We start from the raw sequence: 23,780 nt of genomic DNA on the forward strand, positions 1-23,780 counted from the left end.
CATAATCTCTTTACCATCCCTGTATGTAATCGATGAGTTGCTGGTTCTTGTATTCCCGTTGCCTGCTAGTATTGTGATACGTGCTCCATATTTCCCTTTCCCAGACAGTCTGATTGGCTCACAATTCGGCCCTACTGTAAGTCTTGCGGATAGCTGAGTACCGGGAGCCACTGTTGTTTCCCGGGAAACAGGAGTGCTATAGGTGAAGCTTAATTCTGCTGTCCGGTGGCCAGCTGGCATCGTTACAAGGCACAATAAAGTAAGTGAATATGCCACAACAGTTACAATTAACCAGCAGCTCAAGTGGCAATGTTGATATAGACCAGGACAAACACCACCCCACGTGGTGGTACTATGCTAAGTTGGTCGCGATTATATTTAAACAGGTAAAAGCCGATGGCAGGACATTTCCCACACATATATCTAATAAAATCTTCTAAGATCTAATTATTAAGAGAGGCTTACAGCACAGCATAATGGGTTCCATTATAAACAAAAGCCATCATGGCAGTGCAAACACAGCACTAAATGTAGTGTCGTGTAGTCAGTTTTAAAAAAGATTGTAACGGTATTGGAATTGCATCAGACATGTTTTAAAGGGCATATGTGCCATAGAGGAAGCCCATGCAGATTCTATGGCAGCCATGAGAAGAGGTTCCCAGCATAGCAATGTTAGCAAGGTACTGAGAGGAAAACAGCCAAAGAGTCATGACACTTTGCTCTCCTGCGAAGGACAGGAAGGGGGTGACACAAAGCAACAAATACCAGTTCATCCTTTTGTGGAATGGGATGACATGAATCATCAACCGTGATGGGGTCATGTTAGATCGTTGCTATGTTACATAGTTACATAGTTCGTACGGTTGAAAAAAGACACATGTCCATCAAGTTCAACCAAGGGATGGGAAAAGGGAACTAAAATAATGTCTACACATAGAAGCTAATATTTTTTTGTTCTAGGAAATTATCTAAGCCTTTTTTAAAGCCATCTCCTGTAGCTACTGTGACCAGCTCCTGCGGTAGGCTATTCCATAGATTCACAGTTCTCACAGTAAAGAAGGCTTGTCGTCTCTGCAGGTTGAACCTTTTTTTCTTCAGACGGAGGGAGTGCCCCCTTGTTTTTTGAAGGGGTTTTACATGGAACAGGATTTCACCATATTTTTTGTTTGTGCCATTCATATATTTATATAAGTTAATCATGTCCCCCCTTAGTCGTCTTTTTTCAAGGCTAAATAGGTTTAATTCTTTTAATCTTTCCTCATAACTTAGATTCTCCATGCCCCTTATTAGCTTTGTTGATCTTCTTTGTATTTTTTTCTAACTCCAGGGCATCCTTTCTATGAACTGGAGCCCAGAACTGAACTGCATATTCTAGATGAGGCCTCACTAATGCTTTGTAAAGTGGTAATATTACATCCCTGTCCCGTGAGTCCATGCCTCTTTTTAATACACGACAATATTCTGCTGGCCTTTGAAGCAGCTGATTGACACTGCATGCTGTTATTTAGTTTATGATCTACAAGTACACCCAGATCCTTCTCAACAAGTGACTCCCCCAGTGTAGCTACCCCTAGGACATATGATGCATGCAGGTTGTTCGTACCCAGGTGCATAACTTTACATTTATCTACATTAAACTTCATTTGCCAAGTGGACGCCCAAACACTTAGTTTGTTTAAATCCACTTGCAATTTATGAACATCTTCCATAGACTGAACATTACTACATAGCTTAGTGTCATCTGCAAAAATAGAAATAGTGCTATTAATCCCATCCTCTATATCATTAATAAATAAGTTGAATAATAGTGGTCCCAGCACTGAACCCTGGGGTACACCACTTATAACTGGGGACCATTCAGAGTGGGAATCATTGACCACAACTCTCTGGATACGGTCCTTGAGCCAATTCTCAATCCAATTACAAACTATACTTTCTAAACCTATAGTCCTTAATTTACCCATTAGGGTATATTCACATGGCTTATTTACGGACGTAATTCGGGCGTTTTACGCCTCGATTTACGTCCGAAAATGCGCCTTGATAGCGTTGGCAAACTTCTGCCCATTCATTAGAATGGGTCTTACGATGTTCTGTGCACACAGGCATTTTTTTTACGCCCCCCTGTCAAAAGGCGGGGCGTAAAAAATACGCCCGCGTCAAAGAAGTGCCTGTCACTTCTTCAGACGTAAATGGAGCCATTTTCAGCGTCCCCTCTGTCTAGGCTTCGGCTCACCTCTTCATAAAAACAAATCAGGGTGGTTTGACAGATTCTGTCCTTTGTAAAACCGTGCTGGCTGTCACTTATAATACTATTTTTTGTCACATAATCCTGTATATAGTCCCTCAATAGCCCCTCAAACATTTTCATTTTCCCCACAATGGATGTTAAGCTTACTGGTCTATAATTACCCGAGGAAGACCTAGAGCCCTTTTTGAAAATAGGCACCACATTTGCCCTGCGCCAGTCCCTTGGCACTATACCAGTCACTAGAGAATCTCTAAATATGACGAGGGAGACAGAAATAACTGAACTAAGCTCTTTAAGAACTCTAGGGTGTAACCCATCTGGTCCCGGGGCCTTGTGTACATTTTTTTTTTTTAATTCAGCTTGGACCATCTCTCCATTCATCCAATTCAGTATATCAACTGATATATTAACAGCACTGGCACCGGCTATATCAGTTGCTCTTTCTTCTGTTGTATATACAGAGCTGAAGATCCCATTTAGTAACTCTGCCTTCTCTGGATCCCCTGTGACCAATTACCCATTACCACTATCTAGGGGTCCTACATGTTCAGACCTTGTTTTTTTTTGCATTTATATACTTGAAGAATTTTTTGGGATTTGTTTTACTATCCTTGGCCACCTGCCTTTCATTTTGTATTTTTGCTGATTTGATTACCTTTTTATTAATTTTATTAAGCTCTTTATAATTTACAAAGGCTACAGCTGTAACCTCAGATTTGTATTTTTCAAATGCCCTTTTTTTGTCATGTATTGCCCTTTTTACAGAAGGTGTAAGCCATGTGGGGTTTAATTTTAGTCGTTTATACTTGTTACCTATAGGAATAAATTTTGCACTATAATTACCCAAAGTAGATTTTAAAATCTCCCATTTATCATTTGTACCATTATTTAACATTAGTTCTTCCCAGTCTATATCCTCTATATCCTGAATTGCAGCCCTCATCCTGGGGAAATTGGCCTTCTTAAAATTAAGTGTTTTTGCCCTCCCAGCCTGTGTTTGTTTTTTACAGTATAGGTAAAATATAACTATATTATGATCACTGTTACCGAGGTTTTCACGAGCATTGACGTTCCCAACAAGCTCTGCATTATTAGAAAGGACCAGATCCAACAGAGCTTCAGCTCTAGTCAGGTCTTCCACAAACTGGCCCATAAAATTTTCCTGCAAAAGGTTGAGGAAATGTCTCCCCTTTGCAGTTGAAGCCGAATCATGACACCAATTAATATCCCGGTAATTAAAATCTCCCATTATCACTACTGTACCCGCCTGTGCAACCCGCTACATCTGTTTATATAGCTGAACTTCCATCTCCTCAGTTATATTGGGGGGTCTAAAGATTACACAAAAAGTAATTTTTTTCATTATTTATCTCCCTTTGTAATTCCACCCACAATGTTTCAACCTCCTCACAGTCTTCACCCTCTAATGTCTCTTTTACACTCGCCTTCATATCGCTTCTCACATACAGACATACACCACCACCTTTCCTATTTGTCCGGTCTTTCCGAAATAGAGTAAAACCCTGTAGATTTACAGCCCAGTCATGTGAAGAGTCCGGCCATGTTTCAGCAACACCAACTATATCTATATTTTCCTCCAGTACCAAGGCCTCCAGCTCCCCCATTTTACTTGCTAGACTTCTGGCATTTGTGAACATACACTTTAACTTGCCTTTAAATGTTTCACTTTCAGTATCAGAAATGTGATTATTTGACATTATTTGGGCATCTTTATTTTCATTACTGTTTTGTAACGAAAGGATCTCCTTATCGTGTTGCCTAGTCCATTCCCCACAGTCTGTTTCTCCCCCACCAATATAGTCTGACCCCTCTCTAACCTAACTACCCCTTTATTTTCTACATTAACCTCCCTCCTCAGCCCTAGTTTAAATACTCTGCCACCCCAGCTAGAATTCTCTCCCCCAGCACAGCAGATCCCCTTCCATTTAGGTGCAAAGCATCTGCAGAATACAGTTTGTACCCCAATGAAAAGTCAGCCCAGTGCTCTAGGAACCCAAAGCCTTCTCCTCTACACCAAGACTTAAGCCATGAATTTAACTCCCTGAGCTCCCACTGTCTTTCCTGTGATGCGCATGGCACAGGCAGTATTCCTGAGAATACTACTTTGGAGGTCCTTCCCTTCAGCTTGTAGCCTAGTTCTTTAAAATTATTCTTAAGGCTCCTCCACCTACCATTTATTCTGTCGTTGGTACCCACATGTTCCATGACAGCTGGGTCATCACCAGCCGTTCCACCACATGCCCAACCCTGGCACCAGGGAGACAGCAAGCCATTCAGTTGAGGCGGTCTTGGCGAAAAATTATTCTATCCGTCTTCCTGATTATAGAATCCCCTACAACTACCAATTGTACATTTTAGTGTAAATAATCCTCTTCTTATTCTTATTTAATCAGAATTCAGCTACTTAGTAGACCAGATTGAAAAGCAAAAAGCTTTGATCTTGGTCAGGTTACCTCCAGCAGCTAACAGAGAGCAAAGCTTTTGTTGTGAAAGGTTTGAAAATATGTCCTTATTCTTATTATTAAAGATATGTTTTTGAAGGAACTTACCCATGTATCCCCATAGTGATTCTGACCCCTGAACTCCTCTGTTTAAAAGCCACAACCAGTGGTGCCGCAGTGGTCACAATTGCGACCGGACCCTGAAGCCAGGGGGGCCCGCGGCCCCCCACACCACATCTATAAAAAGTTACTATAGTAATTGGGGCCTATGAAATAAACTACACGGGCCCCCGTTACTATAGTAACTGATGAGTACTTACCCTCCTTGTTCCGGAGTGCAGCGGAGGTCCTGATGTCTGTTCGAGTCATGACATCGCAACGATGTGTGCCACGCATGACGTCACAATGCTGTGCGCCGTGCACAACATCCCGACTCTGGATGGAGTCAGGACTGCTACCGGAGCTGAAAAGGAGGGTAAGTATACTATTACTATCTGCTGGGGCTCGGGTTGTCCAGTACCTAAACATTGATGGCCTATCCTCAGGATAGGTCATCAATAGCTCATGGGTCGGGGTCCGACTGCCGGGCCCCCCGCCAATCAGCTATTTTGAAGGGGGTGCAGCGCTCGTACGAGCTCTGCTTCACCTTCATTCCGGTCACTTGCTCACGCTGTGAACCGCGATGTGTCGGTTGATTCGCATTGTGAACAAATGACCGGAATGAAGGGGCAGCAGCGCTTGTACGAGCGCTGCACCCTCTTCAAAACAGCTGATTGGAGGGGGTCCCGGCAGTCTGACCGCGACCCCTCAGCTGTTATTGGCCTATCATGAGGTTAGGCCATCAATTTTTAGGGACTGGACAAGCCCTTTAAACCTAACATGTGGTAGGCTTAGATACGGGGCCCATCAGACACGATCACACATTGTGTGATCCTGTCTGCTGGGCTCTGTATCTAAGCCAACCACATGGTAGGCTTAGATACATGGCCCATGTGTGTAGCTATCTGATGGGCCCTGTAGCTAAGCTATCACATGGTAGGCTTAGCTACAGGGCCTCAGTAGACGGTAATCTTATACTGTATAAGATTACTGTCTGCTGGGGCCCTGTATCTAAGCATCGTACAATGACTACATACCGCATGCGCGATCCTGTCTGATGGGCCGTGTATTTAAGCCTACCACATAGTAGGCTTAGATTCAAGGCTCCAGCAGACAGTAACCTTATACTGTATAGGATTACCGTCTGCTGGACCCTGTATCTAAGCCTATCTTGTGGTACGCTTAGATAAAGAGTCCAACAAACATTATCACACGTGTGCCTGGTATCTAAGCTTGCCATGTGTTACTAATGTTATTTTCTTTGTGTTTGTGCTTTTTTACAGGTTTATTCATTGGACTACGTTGGATTTGAGGACTACTTAGATGACGGCTTTTTTTATTCTCAATAAAATGGTTAACAAGGGTTGTGTGGGGGCTTTCATTTCAATAAAATATTTTTTTTGTGTATTTTTATATTTTTTTAAAACTTTTTTACTACCGCCTTAGTAATGGCCGCTGGCTGATTGACAGCATCCATTACTAAGGCAGATCTTAGTGTTAGCCGGTGCAGAGGCTAACACTAACCCCCATTATTACCCCAGTACCCACCGCCACCAGGGGTACCAGGAAAAGCCGGGTACAATCCAGTACCCAACCATCTGTAGTGACGGACGGGCACTGCGGCGGCCACAGGCTGGTATTAATAGGCTGGGAAAGCCCAAAAAAATTGGCCTTTCCGTTCTGGTAATGCTAGCCTCTGCTGCTATGTTGTATCTGGCTGGTTATAAAAATGGGGGGAACTCCACATAAATAAAGAAAAAAATAATAACAATTGAAAAAAAAATTTGGGGTTTCCTCATTTTTCATAACCAGCCAGATACAACACAGCAGCAGCAGCAGCAGCAGGCTGGCATTACCAGCCTAATAATACTAGCCTGCGGCCGCCCCAGTGCCTGATCGTCACTACAGATCGTACCCGGCTCTTCCCCTGGTGGTGGTGGGTACCAGGGTAATAGTGGGGGTTTAGTGTTAGCCTTCTCACAGCTAACATTAAGCCCTGCCAGAGTAATGGACGCTGTCGATCGGCCATTACTAAGGCGGTAGTAATAAAGTTTAAAAAAAATACAAGGACATAGAAAAAATATTTTATTGAAATAAAAAAACTCACCACCCTTATTAACCATTTTATTGAGAATAAAAAAAAACACTATCACCGAAGTAGTCCTCAAATCCAAAGTAGTCCAACATCCGAACCTGTAAAAAAACACAAACACCAAATTTTTTAGTAACACATAAAAAAGCTTTTTAATTATCATACTTCCCTTTCCTGGGTCTAGCATTGGAGCCGTAATTTCAGTAAGCTGGGCCCTATATCTAAGCCTATCATGTGTGATACTGTCTGCTGAGCTGCTGTATATAATCCTATCCATAGCTATGGGATCGTAGTGCTATAGATATGCTGTCTCCTATATACACATATACATACATACACACATTATTTTAGGGGGGACATTTGTATTGGGGCTATTGCCCCTGACGTTTTAAGATCTCAGTAACGCCCCGGGCTGCTAGTGCTGCATCGCTGGGTCACTTAGGAGACCCAGTGATGCAGCTGAAAGCTGCGGGCCGACGACCATAAGAAGTTTGGGAGGGGGGCACAAGAAGAACTTTCGCTCCGGGGCCCATGAGCCTTTAGCTACGCCCCTGGCCATATCATGTGTAAACAAAAATGAGCCCTGACATGACTGGCACTGTGTAATGACAAGCTGGGGCAGAATGGCAACAGATTTTATATGGGTAGCCTTTCTTTCTTAGTGCATAATGCAAACATTTATGCTAATAGAAAAAGATGCAACCGGCTGCCTATACAATAAGATTATGCTGCCATGTTAAAAAAAAAAAAGGAAGAGTATTTTGTCTGGATACTGTTTTTGACAGAAGACAAACATAGCTGGCTGCACTTTCTATGCTGTCAAAAACAGTATCCAGACATAAACAGTTTAGGTTTTTTTTCTTTGTTTGTTTCTTTAAACAAAAATCAATGGCAACAGGATTAAAATGCATGATCCTATTTTAGCAATATATTGTACATTTTATTGCAGTATGCAATAAATAACGTATGCCTCACCTGTATGGTAGAAACGTAGTATGAACGTAGACTAAGTAACGATTAGGAATTGTTAATTAGTCTTCGATATAATCATAATGAAAAATGTTACCATGATACAAGTTATCAATATATGCACTCCAAAACGCATTAGTACTGCGGTCTAGGTCTGAATCAAAGACAGACCTCCCATATGTAGTCAAATGGGCAACTCCATTTAAGTATATCCAGCACAAAAGACCCAACGCGCGTTTCGCTACAATTTTGCTTCCTCAGGGGGAGATGTGTATCTATGTCCTGTGTCTTAGGGCCCTTTTATATTGTGTCTCAACAAGAGACAGCCGATGATTATCGGCGCATGCCCAGAACCACGGCCGGAAGCGAGGACTGCCCCACTTCCGCCTCCACATGCTGGAGCGCACATCCGGATACCCGACGCGTAGCGGGATTTCCGGGCATGCGCAATGCATCAACAGAGATGGAGCGGGGACAGCGTCGCGATCCAGGTCGGATCCGGGCATGCGCACACATCGCACTGACAAGTTTACGAATCAGGTAAGTAGAGTAATGGTCATCTAGATGTGATATGTCATATGTGTATGTCAGCGATCATTTTTTTATAAAAATATATTCAGAGTATCGTGATGTATTCAATTAGAGTGCATAGATGCGGAGATACAAACATAATAACATAATGTGGCAGTGTGATTCTAAAAGGCAATTTAGAACGGAGCATGTAACTGACCATACTCAAAACAAATATGTGAAGTGAACATATGTGTAGAAAAGATTTTCTTGTATGTATATTTAATATAAAAAATAAGTACAATCTTACTATAATTGGTACTTAATTAGGATGGGAAAACTGTTGTCTACAGCACTCACGGACTGACCACCATAAATAATGGTTAAGAGGCAATTTACAAAAATGACAGAAACTCAACAAGAATATTAGAATAAATATGTGAAGGATACGACAATAGCACAAACTATTGATATAAAAAGTGACCATATTATGCTATAAAATTATATAGTTCATGACACATCCTGCTAAGCCGATGTATCGATCCTATAGATAGTGCTAAGTACTTAGAAACATAGACAAACAAAAATATATTGATAAAAATCAATAGATCAGTGATGTATAGTACATATGAAGGTAAAAATGCAAATTGATATATAAAACAGTTATATCGATATTGCCGATATCTGCTCTCTGAACCTTTTTACTAGAGTCTCGTCCTTTCAATATATTGTATCATATACATATATTTTTTATATAATTATATTCTTGTATATGTTAATAAAAAATAAAATCTGTACGTTTGATATATATTTCTGGCTATAAGCTCTCTTTTTTCTGTGTTTTTCATGATACAAGTTGTATCTAAAGATGTTTGAAAGACAGATGAAAGCTTGTGTCCTCAATTTACTAATCTCAATTTTTTATGTAAACCGATAAGCTACTGTGTATATTGATGCCTTTACTGATGGAACATAGAGTTTACTGCAATGTTCTATTACAGTACAGTAATAATGGAATATTACTGAAATTGCTAAAAACTGGGAACCCCAGACAAACTCTGTTCCCATAACTCTCAGCATTCAACTGTGTTTGTAGCAGTAGGTTTTAGCCCTAGATAGATGTAAGAAGATATATCTGGATATACTTTAGTCAGCCGCGTCCGAAGCTGTAGCGTCACATGATAATGGGATACCAGGGCTCTCCTCTGCTTGTGTTGTGCATATCTCCAGCCGCAGGATCGAGACGTGGCGTGAGACGTCACTCCTCCTGTATCTTTAAAGGGGAACTGCTGATGGCATTACTCACTCGGTCATCAGCCCTGGTGGTAACTTTCCTGGCGTTTGTTCCTGTTGTTACCTGTGATTTTTCTGTATTTGACCTGGCTTTCATCTTGACTCTGCATAATCTGATTTATCTGTGTACTGACCTCGGGTCTGACCCTAGCCTGGCCTACTAATTCTGTTTACTGGACCTGACGCTGCCAATCTGTTACCAATCTAGATCTGTTTGACCACATCTGCAGCCCAACCATCTCTTGGGGACTATCCTGGGGACTGCGACCTGGGAATCTTATCTGCAAACTCCATACCTCCTAGCGGGGGGTTAAGTGTGAAGAACAGAGTATTCCTTATACTCTGCACCCCAAATTAGCCGGCACCAACTCAATAATAGTCCCAGTCATTCATTGTACCTTCTGACTGCCAAACTACCACAGCACTGTATGAAACTCCTCCATCAAGTCTACGTGGCACCACCAAAGCCTGTTTCTGCTACACTGTGCTTTTCTGCTTCCCCGTCTTCACCAGCATCCAGGTCCACTGTTGGGCTTATAGTCTAATACCAAGCGTTACAACTTTGCTGCTAAAAATGTTTTGAAATAAATTTTTATAGGTTACCAAAATACAACTCTTTTTCAGTCTATCACACAATGTACTGTGTGTGTCACCAAGTTAATTGAAGCAACATTACTATCTACTGTCATGCAGATGATGCCGTTTGTGTTGACTTTTTATGTATGTTATGTTTTACTTTAGAGCAGTTGTGCCCACATGTAGCTCTTGGGCCTGTTTCATGCAGCTGGCATGGTCCTGGAATACCATATGTTGGCCCTAATAAAAGACATAAATAAAAAATAACTTTTGCATGATAACTTCTCTGACTCTACAGATTGGCACAAAAAGTCATAGCTAAATTTAAGGGGCTGCTAAAATTAAGTAGAGTAAAGAGCAGTGAAGGACCATGGAGGAGGTAAGAGTGTTGTATTATAGTAGGACTGCACCTGAAACATTTGTATAGCCATTACCGTAGCAGTAAAGACCCTGTAGGACCCTTTATGTGATTATGTTATGATCACTTCTATATGAATTTTATGGATAATTCTGTGTGGTGGGCACAATGGAAAAAGATACTCTGTGTTGATGTTATTGCTGTGCTGGGACTACTATTCTGCCTACATTACTGTATGAATATAACAATGTAGGGTGGCATCAGTGTGTAGGTAGCATGTGTCCCTAGTGTGGGTATAATCTTCAATTGGCACTACAAGTTGAAATAATTCAAGAGCACCACTAGGTCTGTGGGCTCTCAGAGACCACCATATTGTATTTCAGGTTTGGTTTTGGAGAGATGGGGTATTACATCTGAATAATGTGCTGCAGTGCATGTTTCTATTGTTCTTTAACTGATTCTCCTGAATGGCAGCCATCCATTATTCTGGCTCCCAAAAAGGCACTTGTACTGTCCTCATACTGTGCTTCTAGTAAATTCCCTGCAGTGTATGATCATGTCCTTGGGAAACACTGATGTAATTAATTTGAGTAGGGGGTGCTTCGCTTAGGAATGATTAGAAACACTAATTTAGAGCACACAACAGTGCCTCAACTAAAGCATATTCTTGTATTTTGTATCAATACAAACAATATTACTGCAGATATAGACCCTGTATGACCGAGAGACATTGTGTTCATTTCACGTGACAAATGGCTAAGTTAAAAAGGGTTTTTGTTATGTGTGGCTTTTCCCACAATTCCAATACTGCATGTGGAAACCTTGTGCATTGCTTTGTGAAGATGGTTGCTAGTACAGACAGTGCAAAACTAAGAAGGGAATGTGGGTATAAAGCCAGATTGGAGAGCATCCAGTAAGTGTGGGAGTTGAAAAAGTTACTTATACTGCAGAAAATGTTCAAAATGAAATCTAAGAAATAACAAAAATGTCAGAGGGCATCTATACTTTTTAGCGTAATTCTGAATATGAAGTTAAATGTAACCTAATCTGTAAATTATACAAATGTCAAAATCACTCATATTGAAATCAATGCAAATGATTTATACATTAAAGGGGTTTTCCAAGACCAAAAAAAGATTGGCTAAAGGCAGGGTATGTGATAAACTCACCTGGTATAATTTTAATACCCTCCGGACCACAGGAGTGGTGGCGATGGAGCGGAGGGGGTATACCAGTTGAGTAATGTTTATTTTGTGATTTTATCCCATTCCCTGCCTTTAGGCAATCTTTTTTTTGGTCTCGGAAAGACCCCTTTAAAATAAGCTCCAGGTACATGCTTGTACAAACTTATGCTAGGCAGTATATAGCAGCTATTATTCTGCTTCCAACAAGGTTAAAAGGGAGCTCTATAAATTACTTGGTTGGGTAGATCTGTGTCTTTATCTCTCCCCAAATCCCAATACTTAAAAATTCTATTCATGAGTCTGCGGATGGACATGTCCTCGACCCTCCTGTGTGATGACTGACAGATGCTGATCTGCTTAATGCTGCTGTATTAACCCCGGAAAACCAATATGTTTATTGAGAAACTGTGCTGCCATTAATCCTGTGTTTCCTTGCTAAACCCCTGACCACCAATAATGTATTAAACTGTGTGCTGTATTGCTGTTGTAGACTGCACAGTATGTAACCTGTGACAGAGTGTCCTCACACAGGCTCCTTCAGCTAGGCAGAGATAACCTCTTCTTCTACGTTAACCCTCTGGGCATCAAGCATAGGCATAACCTGAAGCTCCAGGGCATAGTGCAAAATAGGACCCCCATCTATAATGGGCCATTTATAATACTGCTGTCTTCTAAGGTGTAACATCCATGGCCGCGGACCGCTGGGATTACTCACCTCTCGACAGCCGCAGCCATGGTCTGGTGAGCACTGGCCCGCATCTCCTCCCCAGGAGACACCAGTGCTCACTTCCGCTCCACTCTGCTCTGTCCCGTAGGGTGCGCGTGCATGCTCGTGCCTGGCCTTAAAGGGCCAGTGCGCACACATGTAAAACATCAATAATTAGCCCATGATCACCCTGGACTATAAGAAGGGTCCTGCCCCTTTGCTCATTGCCTGAGCGTTGTTAGTATTCCCATGTTAGTCGTGCAAATGGTTCCTTAGTGTTATCCTATTCCTGTTGTTACCCGTGCTCTGCTACCTGTATCCCATGCTGTATCCTTGTTCCTGAGCCTGTTAGTGTTTGGAGTCGTGTCCTGCTGCACCTGCTTCCATCCGCCACATCTGGTGCAACCTGCTGTCACCCGCCACGTCTGGCGCAACCTGCTGCACCCACCACCATCCATGCTAAAGCCTCTGCCACTGTCTGGACTTTTCAGGTACCCTAGTGCGGGACTTTGTATTGCTTGGGTGCTCTGTTGTTTGGCCTGCTGCCTCCCCGCTACAGCGGTGCGGCCTAGTGGGTCTACATACCCACAGACCGTGATATGAGGTGGCAGAGGGGCTTTTGGGCAAGTGCTACCTTTGCACCACTTATAGCTATACACCTGGCAGCAAGCCTTTACAACTTACATTGTATAATACGGTGGCTCAGTGGTTAGCACTATTGCCTTGCAGTGCTGGGGTCCTGGGTTCAAATCCAGCTAAGGACAACATCTGCATGGAGTTTGTATGTTCTCCCTGTCTTTGCGTGGGTTTCCTCCGGGTACTCCGGTTTCCTCCCACACCCAAAAAAATGACCTCTGTACAGCGCTGCGTAATATGTTGGCGCTATATAAGTAACTGGAATAATAATAATAATAACTACACAGAAGCATGTCAGTTGTAGAGCACTGGTGTTCAGAGGGTTAAGATAGCAGGAGGGGTTATCTCTGCCTAGCTGAAAGAGTTTGTGTGAGCTGCTTATGAGTCTATGATAGCTCCCCCCTAGGCAGCTAGCAGTAGTTTTACACTACAGATTTATTACAATGGGCTGCATGAGGCTGGATTTCACTAAGTAGACGGCTAAAACAAGTAGTATATTACAAAGTTTATCATTTTTACACCTTAAGAACTAGCTGAACTTGTATACAGGTGGAGATTCTCTTTAATTATAACTTTATCATTCTTGATACCAGAGACATGTCTCTTGACACTGTCCATCTTTACGGGCACTGCCGACCAAGGACGGCCGCGGACAGTCGTCCGCATTTGCAAGCCATGCTCCCATTATAAAGTTTGGGTGCACGGTCCGTAAAATAAAAAAATAAAACATGTCCTATTTTTTACGGAAGGTTTCTACGGCCCGCAAACCTTCCCGTCGGCCATAGAAATGAATGGGTCCATAATTACGGACTGTAATTATGGTCCGTAATTACAGACAAAATCTATGGTCCTGTGCATGGGGCCTAAGTCTTTGCAGCTATTTAATGTTGCTGTAGAGCACTTAGGTCAGTGCTGCCCACCTGCATTGCTTATCGATGGAGAGCACATCTCAGCAGGGCTCCCCTTTCCTTTGTGGTTAAGGCAGTGCCCCCTTTTTACCAGTAGTCAGGGAATAACACCTGACTGCAGAATCAGACCACACACTTGATTTGTTTGTAGTCTGTAGATGGAGATACATAGGTCTTCATGTAAGCTGTATACACAAACTGGTGGATATTTGTAATCTAGAATATTTGCAAAGTTGCTTCATTTTTTATGTGGGGGGTTAGACTTGATTTGGTTAAGGATCCACTGGTTTGTTTTCCTTGTCATCCATGATATTCTTAAAAATCTTCACCAATGCAAATTTCCCAAAAATTTATACTACCTCTGTTCCCTATTTACTGCAACTTTTCATAAGTATTGTGCCTGTCAAGAGCACTATGTAGTGTCCCTCTATGAGTCTGGTGAGCTTTCTACTGGCACTGATATGGGATTGACCATGTGGGTATTACATTGTTGAATGGATGCTACTGTTTAGTGCTATTAAGTGGGCACTTTGTAGGAAAATCATTGCATTTATCACTTGCCCAATATTATCTCTCGATCACCATGCTTGTACTTGTATCCTTTTCTACATCTATAGGAACATGATAACAAAAAAATACTTTGAAATGTGGTCAAACATCTATTTGTCCTGAAAGATGGCTGACAAGTCAGAAATCCAGTTCCCATGAGAATGTTCTGCAGGGAGATTTATCTCATGATACGTTTCAGCCACTACATGTCCAGACTTTAGAGCAAGTACAATTATATGGCTTGAAAATAAATATACAAACTATCATTACATTTTCCTCCAGTGGCTCCATCCGCAAAGCCTTTAAGAAACTCTTATATTAACCAATTTATAAAATACATGGTAAAACATGTCGAGATCAGACCAGCGGGATTTACCACAATAAAAGAAAACAGTGTTCTTCCGAGAATTAAAATGTTGTGCATAGCACCACATACTGTGTGCACATAGTTTATTGTAACAACTGTTAATAACATAGTAGAAGAGGTTGTACGAGAATCAACAATTATCACCTCTCCATAGGATAAGTGATAATTATCTGATCACTGGGGGCACCACCGATGGGACTCCTACTGATCCTGAGAATGGGGGTCCTGAACCTCCTCGTCCTTCTCACTGTACCACTTGCAGTAAGGATAAGCTTGAATGAAGTGGTGGTTGAGCATCTGCCCACTGCTTCATTCAATGTCTATGAGACTGGTGGAAACAGCCGAGGGCTTTACTCTGTTTTTGTCATTCCCATAGACTTTGAATGAAGTGGCAGCACACATGCTCAACTCAGCAGCGTCACAGACTGTCTCCCTGTGAGTTCACAAATGTGTTGTTGCTATGCGTACACAGCTGTTTATAAGGTGAGCAGATTTCCACTCGCCTTTTCTATCTCTTTTGATCTCAGATAGTATTACACTATTGGCGCCACTCGTGTCTTTCCTTTTTCCAACAGTCCATGTCTGCAGAAGTCTGCCATCTGCTGGTGGGAGGGAGATGTGAAATATCTTGCAGCCCTCCATGTTTTTATAGGAAAGGAAGAAAAGGAACTATTTTTCAATATTCATTTAAGTTGCTCTTAGGTGAAGCTTTTCATCTCATTCAGTAGTCTCTTATAAGAATTATAATCAATAAAACTAAACCGCAGTGAAGGCAAGGATAATTCTGATCCACCACATCTAAAATCCTAAGACAATTGGATAAACAAATAAGACAATATTACACATGCTTTTACCTAAGTTCTGGATCTAATTATCCTTTAACTCTGCTAAATCACTTATTCTGCACTTTTTCAGCTTGAATAGAATTTGATGTAAGTTAAGGATTTTCTGCAGCAGTTATCAGAGATCTCGCTTGTAATAAGCCATGTACCTGTGTGATTATAACCTGACCAGGACAGATTTTCAACCTTTGAAATTAAACATTGAAGATACCCATCGAATAACCACAAGCACAGATCTTGGAAATCTTTAGGAATTGATACACAAATGAAAACAGAAAGTTGCATTACTTTTTATTATACAATGAACAAGCTTTAGTTGCTGAAAGTCGAATACTCTTTTATATTAGGAGCCCAAGGGGGGGCATTGTGTGTACAGCTTTGCGGGATATGTTGACACTATATAGATGATAGGAAATAATTACTGAAGATAAAAAATAAAAAAAACATTGCGTCAATTTTTTTTTAAGTACAATGTCATATGAAGGCCCATCCATGTAATACAAGGACGAATTGTCTTTTTTTAAGTGGTTGTCATTCCTTTCTATGATGTCTGTATTACCTAATAGGGCATATGAAGAGGTGTTGTTGAGATGAGACACATACTGAGGCAGGAAACCCTAAAGGATTCTCCAGGTCCAACTCTTCATTGATTAGTTTAATAGAAAATAAGCAGTAAAATAATACCTGTTTAAGTCAACATGATGGAGTTCATCTGACATGGGTGTTGTGTAACTTATTCTTGGCTTCTAAAGTGTGATAAATCTACAGTGTAACAGGATGGAGGATTTATTATTGATGCTTTACAGAGTTAACATCCTATTCCTGAAAGTGGTCAGGACACCAGACATGTCTAATAGGAAACAATTTGTTTCCAAAAATCTCAGTGTGCAAAGAACATATAATTATTGCTTTCCTATTTCCATTTTCAACTTGTTTGTAAAAGTACATTCTCTCACTTTTTGAACTTCTTCAGCGTCAACCAGTCTGGGACTTGGATGTCTTGTCTGCCAGAAGTGGGGGCTCACCGAACCAAAAACTCTTGAAAGAAGCTTTAACCGCAAAGGAACTGCAGAGCATGGAAAAGCATCTAGCTGGTATGTGCTGAAAACGGCTCTTTACTGTGTGCTAGGTGGATGGAAGCCTTCACCCTTCTGGAATTAAAGTGGGACCTCAGTAACACATGCAGCTGCATCATATCAAGTAACTGTAATAGATTCATTATGTGTTATCTGCAGATCTTACAACAGGGTTCAGAAAACTTCTCACTGATGGTGAACAGGTCATTATAAAAACACCTGCACATTTCAGACTTTTGCTATTTTTTTTATTTCCATTATAATCTAGATAGAGTACATACAGTTAGAATTATTTGGACAGTGCACAATCTTCATGACTTGGGCTCTGCATGCCACCACATTGGATTTGAAATGAAACAACTGAGATGCAATTGAAGTGCAGACTTTCGGGTTTAATTCAAGGGGTTGAACAAAAATATCCTGTGAAACGTTTAGGAATTGCAACCATTTTTCTACACAGCCTCCTCATTTCAGGGGCTCAAAAGTAATTGGACGAATGAACATTACCATTAATAAAATGATTTATTTTTAATACTTTGTAGAGAATCCAGAAGTCCGGAACCCATGGACATCACCAAATGCTGGGTTTCTTCCTTTGTGATGCTTTGCTAGGCCTTTACTGCAGCGTCTTCAATGTTGCTTGTTTGTTGGTCTTTCTGCCTTATGTTTTGTCTTAAGCAAGTGAAATGCAGCTCGATCGTGTTGAGATCTGGTGATTGATTTGGCCATTGCAGAATATTCCACTTCTTTGCCTTAAAAAAACTCCTGGGTTACATTCACAATATGTTTTAGGTCATTATCCATCTGTACTGTGAAGCGACGTCCAGTCAACCTTGCTGCATTTGGTTGAATCTGAGCAGAAAGTAAATCCCTGAACACTTCAGAATTAATCCGGCTGCTTCTGTCTTCAGTCACATCATCAATAAACACTAGTGACCCTGTGCCTTTGGCAGCCATGCATGGAAATGCCATCACACTGCCTCCACCATGTTTTACAGAGGATGTGGTGTGCTTTGGATCATGAGCCATTCCAAGCCTTCTCCATACTTTCTTCCTCCCATCATTCTGGTACAGGTTGAACTTAGTTTCTTAGCTTCTTTAGATGTTGTTTGGCAAAGTCTAATCTGGCCTTTCTATTTTTTAGGCTGATTAATGGTTTGCACCTTGTGGTGAACCCTCTGTACTTACTCTCATGAAGTCTTCTCTTTATGGTAGACTTAGATACTGATACACTACTTCTTGGAGAGTGTTTTTCACTTGGGTAGATGTTGTGAAGGGGTTTTTCTTCACCATGGAAAGGATTCTGCGATCATCCACCACTGTTGTCTTCTGTGGACGTCCAGGCCATTTGGAGTTCACAAGATCATCAGTGCGCTCTTTTTTTTTCAAGAATGTACCAAACTGTTGATTTGGCCACTCCTAACACTTGTGCTCTTTCTCTGATGGATTTCTTAATTTTTTTTTAGCCTAACGATGGTCTATTTCACTTGCATTGAGAGCTCCTTTTACCTCATGTTGTGGGTTCACAGCAACAGCTTCCAAATGCAAATGCAACACCTGGAATCACCTCCAGACCTTTTACCTGCTTAATTGATGATGGAATAACAAGGGAATAGCCCATGCAGCTCATTAAATAGTTTTTGAGATTTTTGTCCAATTACATTTGGTCCCTTGAAAAAGAGGCAGGTACATATTAAAAAGCTGTAATTCCTAAACCCTTCCTCAAATTAGAATGTGAATACCCTCAAATTAAAGCTGAGAGTCTGCACTTTAAGCCAATAGTGATTATATAACTGTATATTCAATGTGTTTTGGTAAACCGCTAAAATGCCAAAACTTGTGACTGTAATGATGGGGGTAGGGAAACAGACAAGTGAGCCCTAATCTGCCCGCCACTCAGTCCCTGCCTACTTGCAACGACCCGCCCTAGGCGACGGGGTACAACTGGGCGACGGTCCCTACGCTCAATAAGTGCACGACAGACAAACAGACAAGGGTACACAGAAGCTAAGGGAAATGGGGCAGTTGCCCACGGCAACACCGTGAGCAACAAGAGTGGTGAACGAGCCGAGTCAAACCAGGAGTCTACGAGGTACCAAACGCAGAGCAGGAGAGTAGTGAACAAGCCGAGTCAAACCAGGAGTGTACGAGGTACCAAACGCAGAGCAGGAGAGTAGTCAGTAAGCAAGGGTCAGTATGAAGCAGGGACAAATAGTTCAAGAAGCTGCAGCAGGGCCAGGAAACCAAACGAGAAGAATCACAAGAAAGGAGGAACAGGAAAGGCAGGTATAAATAGACAGAGGGCGGGAGCTAGCTCCGTCTGGCCAGGCTGTGATAGGCTCTCCCACTCCTAAGCCTGCCATCCTGAGTGGTGGAAGTTGGAGTCAGTCTCACAGACATAGAAGCAGGTGCAGACTGATTACCTATGGGCGTTGACACAGAAGCTGTGCCTGGCAGATCCTTTACAGTGACACTGTCCAAATAATTCTGGACCTATCTGTATGTAGCTGTCTCTGGCATGGTTAATTCTAGGAATGATAGAATATCCTCTAAGGTATATTTCTATGCATAAGTAAGGTGCAAACCATATCCCTGTTAAAGAACCAATTTCCCCATAAAATCAAAATATTCACCAGTAAGTAGAAGTGATATTTTGTTTAACCATTTATTATTTCTGTTCTGGGAATGCTGGGTGTAAATATGGTCACTATTACAAACCACATTTGCTTGGCCCTTATCTATTGGATTTGATTAGCATCAGTGATAAAAACCAAATACAATAGCTACGCTCGTCATCAGATTAGAATTACTTATTATTTATTTATTATTTATTTTTTGCTCTGCTCTGGGGTCCAAATTTTAGAGACTGCTGTCTGGATTTTGGGATCTGGTATGGGGCCTTTATTGGGGTCTGAATTTATTTTGGGGTTTCGTCTGAGGTCTGGATTTTGGGGTCTGAATTTATTTAGGAATGTGGTCCCTCTATTTGAATTTATTTAGGGGTCTAGTTTGGGGTTTGAATGAATTTATGGTTTAGTGTTGGGTCTAAATTAATTTTAGGGTTTCGGGCTGAATGTATTTAGGGGTCTTGGGTTGGAATTAATTTAGGGTTATCTGGTCTGGGGTTGGAACTATTTAGGGGTTGGTTGGAATTCATTTTGGGGCTACTCTGAGGTCTGAATTTATTTTTAGGTCTGTTCTGGGGTGTGGATACATTTTAAGGTCTGTTCTCAGGTCTCAATTTATTTTGGGGTCTGGTCCGGGGTGTCAGTTTATTCAGGGGTGGGGTCTGGGCTTGGATGCCTACCCTGCCCTCATCCTGTATTTTCTATGGCTGATAGTGTGTTATACTATTGTTTGTGGAACTGCAAATCCCATTGTAGTCTGATGATAATCAATTATCAGGGTATGCTGAGAAAAGAACATTAAATTGTGAATAGGTCAGTAAGTGTTTCTAGTGACAGCCCTACTACTAACTGTATCTTAATCCTCCGAAACTATTATTTTGACATTATAGTATTTGAGGGCATTAGGCAGCACTGTAAGTACAATAATGGGGACGTCTGGTGTAACTGAATACACTTTTAATGAGTATTTTTAGCCATGGAGGAGCATATTAATGACATGAATTCAATTACATATATTTATTAACACACAATAACTGTAAAACTGTGGTCAGTCCACGCTGTAGTGCAAATGTTTCAGTCAGACTGTGGACTAACAGCAGCAGTATCTAAGGTGTGTTTACACATTATGGTTAGATCTCTTTTTTTGGAAGATGTTTGCAAAAACAGTGATTTCCCCATGACATGTGAACACACCATTACAGTACAGTGTATGTTACTGATCATCTAGCAGTATGCTCTGTATATCTGTTGGATTTTTTTTTCCGCGATTTGTTGCATTTTTCTCTGAAAATTATTTAATTGCGGCAAAACTGCAAGGTTGCCACAACTTGGTGGGCTACAAAAGAACAGCAACATCTCCACTCCTCCTGAAAAACATTAGTAACCCTGCTTGTCTACTCACAGCCAATCATAAGCTTCTGTATGAAAAATAACCCTTTTTATTGGCTGAAGGAGAGGAGTGGTTTCAATTCAGCCTGAGCTGTTACCACTCCTCTCTTTGCACAACAATCTTGCCAAATCACACATTTCGCGTTCAGTCAATGATGCCTGTAGAGACGTAATTGCGACCTCTGATCGCAGTTTTAAATGGAGCTGCAGTGTGGGGGTTGTGTCGCTACAGAGGGTGGGTATGGGCTTCGGAAGCGAGGGGCCAAAGATGTATGAGAATCTGCAATCATCATGAGACGTTCTCTTAGAGAAAACTGGGCCAAATGGAGAATAAAAGTGAATGACTCCAATTAGAGAAGTCCTCACCAAGTTATTGGATGTAATTGTTATGTATTCTGCCTGTGACTGCATTGGATCAGTACTGTATTCAGTTGTATAGCTTGCAATGTCATAATATTTGTCAGACTGTCTGTTTAAAACTGGTATTTAACCACTATATGGCTACTGTATAGCCGTATAATTGATTTTTGTGTAGCTGTAGCATATTATATAGTCACTGTATGGCGGTATTATTGGTTATATTGGACTTTATATAGTGGTAGCGCATTATAGGTTCAATCAATTGGCTTGAGGAAGACGCCGTACTAGTGTTGAAACGCATAGCCACCCATGTTATATTAATAAATCGCATTTTTCTTTACAAACTACCTGACTTGTTTGTATGTTGGTAGCTCTACATTTAATCCCTGTTTTTGCATCACTATTCATTCTGATCCTTTTGCGGTGGTGAATAACACCGACCGGTTTGGGGATAGCTGCAGCCGTCTGGACACTATATACGTCCTTCTTGTCTACACCAGGGTTGTACCTGGATTGGTACAACCTGACCAGGTGAGAGACTCCACTACTGTCTTCTACTACCCAAGAAATCCTAATTTATTTGCACGATGTGGCACCGTGTGTCATCTATTCTCTTTTAGATTGTCTCGGACAATGGACTTGGCAAGGACACCGGACACAGATAGTAAAGTCGCCTTGTACACTTGACTTGAACACAGAAGTGGTCTCGGACAATAGACTTGAACACAGAAGTCGTCTCAGACAATGGACTTGAACACAGAAGTCGTCCCGCACAATGGATCTGAACACAAAATTCATCTCAGACAACGGATTTGAACACAGAAGTCGTCTCGGACAATGAACTTGAACACAGAAGCCGTCTCAGACAATGGACCTGAACACAGAAGTCATCTCAGACAACAGACTTGAACACAGAAGTCATCTCGGATGGACTTGAACACAGAAGTATGCTCGGAAAACGCACTTGAACACAGAATATGTCTCGAAAAATGGACTTCAACACAGAAGTCGTCTCGGACAATGGACACAGATGTTGGATATGGGATACAGGATACAGATAAGGAAATGTTTGCATGACAAACACTGGGACAACAAAAATATTGCTCAGGCAAAGTGGAAGTGGGCAGGGTTCCTTTTAAAGTCCCTGGTGCGCACGCTGGCCCTTTAAGACTGGGTACGAGCCGGTCTTACAGGCAACAGCAAGAGGAGAGAGCAGTGTGCCTGCGTCTCAGTGGGAGAAGACGCTGGCCAGGATCCAGAGACCTTCGGCTGTCGGTAGGTAGAATATGCCGACAGTCAGCGACCGCGGGCATAACAGTACCCCCCCTTACGCCCCCTCTTTTTAAGTCCAGAGTGTAGGAAGAATTTTTTGATGAGAGCTGGGGTATCCACATTATCTTCAGGCTCCCAAGACCTCTCCTCAGGACCAAAAGCCTTCCAATTTACCATGTAGAGGGTCCTCCCTTCTACCTTCTTGTAGTCCAGGATCTCATTTATATTGAAGACTTTGTAAGCACCACTGGGGGAAATTGCAGAGCCTGGAGATCTTGAGAGTAAGGGGAAGCCATAGCTTATAAGACACAGGGTTGATTTGTTGTAGAACCTCAAAGGGGCCAACAAATCTGGGAGGGGATTTTCAGACGAATATTTTTTTAAGTCAACCAGACTTTGACTTCGAGAAGAACTTGGGGAGGAATTCTTCTCTTCCTATCAACATATTTCTTCATGTGATCCACTGGCTGCAGGATCGCGGACTTGGTTTGCTGCCAGATGTAAAGAAAGCTTCCAAAACAAGAATTGGCTGGAGGCACTTGAGATGTAGCCGGTATAGGCAGAGGAACACGTGGATGTTGGCTGTAAACAATAAAGAATGACGAAGAAGCAGTAAACTCACTCGTGTAATTATTCTAGAAGAATTCGGCCCATGGAGGTAGGTGGGGCAGCAACAGAAGCAAGATCCAAGCGTGGGGCAATAACATTAACGGGGACGAGCGCGTGCAAGCACCCTACAGGCAACAGCAGGAGAAGAAAGCAGTATGTGCCAGTGTCTCAGTGGGAGGAGACACCGGCCAGGATCCAGAGACCAGCGGTCAAGGCTGTAGGATATGCCGGTAGTCAGCGACCTCGGGCATAACATGTAATATGCAAGTTGTTGCTCGTGGAATGATTGCTGCAGTCTTAAAGACAGAGTAGTGAAAAAAAGGAAAATCCAGCATTTTTACTTTTTAATAGTGAGACATCAAGGATTCTGAATATGGATCATGTACAAGAAAATGTAACATCTCTAACTTACTACATTTTATATCATGAAACAATATTAACCCTTTTACTTGCTGAGCTACTGTGCTCAAGATAGAGACTAAGTAGATTATGGGTTACATCCATGGGTTACAGTTTTCATGTATGCATGACTATGTATTCCTATGTGTATATTACTTCCTTAGCTGCCTACTAATAAATTTAGAGTTTAGCAGTAGCATTATTTTGTAGTATATGATTGCTGAGTATACAGTGGGGGAGACTTAT

At 41.7% G+C, this 23,780-nt stretch overlaps 1 protein-coding gene across 3 annotated transcripts in view; it reads left to right on the forward strand.

Annotated features, from left to right (window-relative positions):
* Window positions 1–23,780, forward strand: part of C5H8orf34 (chromosome 5 C8orf34 homolog) — a 392,453-nt gene that overhangs the window by 322,501 nt on the left and 46,172 nt on the right. For all 3 annotated transcript variants that reach the window (XM_075828255.1, XM_075828257.1, XM_075828256.1), the window contains exon 11: window positions 16,776–16,896. In XM_075828255.1, coding sequence (XP_075684370.1) covers window positions 16,776–16,896 — 121 coding nt within the window. The remainder of the gene's footprint in view (window positions 1–16,775; window positions 16,897–23,780) is intronic.

The sequence above is a fragment of the Rhinoderma darwinii genome, chromosome 5 (assembly GCF_050947455.1).
Source record: "Rhinoderma darwinii isolate aRhiDar2 chromosome 5, aRhiDar2.hap1, whole genome shotgun sequence".
In the NCBI taxonomy this organism is placed as follows: Eukaryota; Metazoa; Chordata; class Amphibia; order Anura; family Rhinodermatidae; genus Rhinoderma; species Rhinoderma darwinii.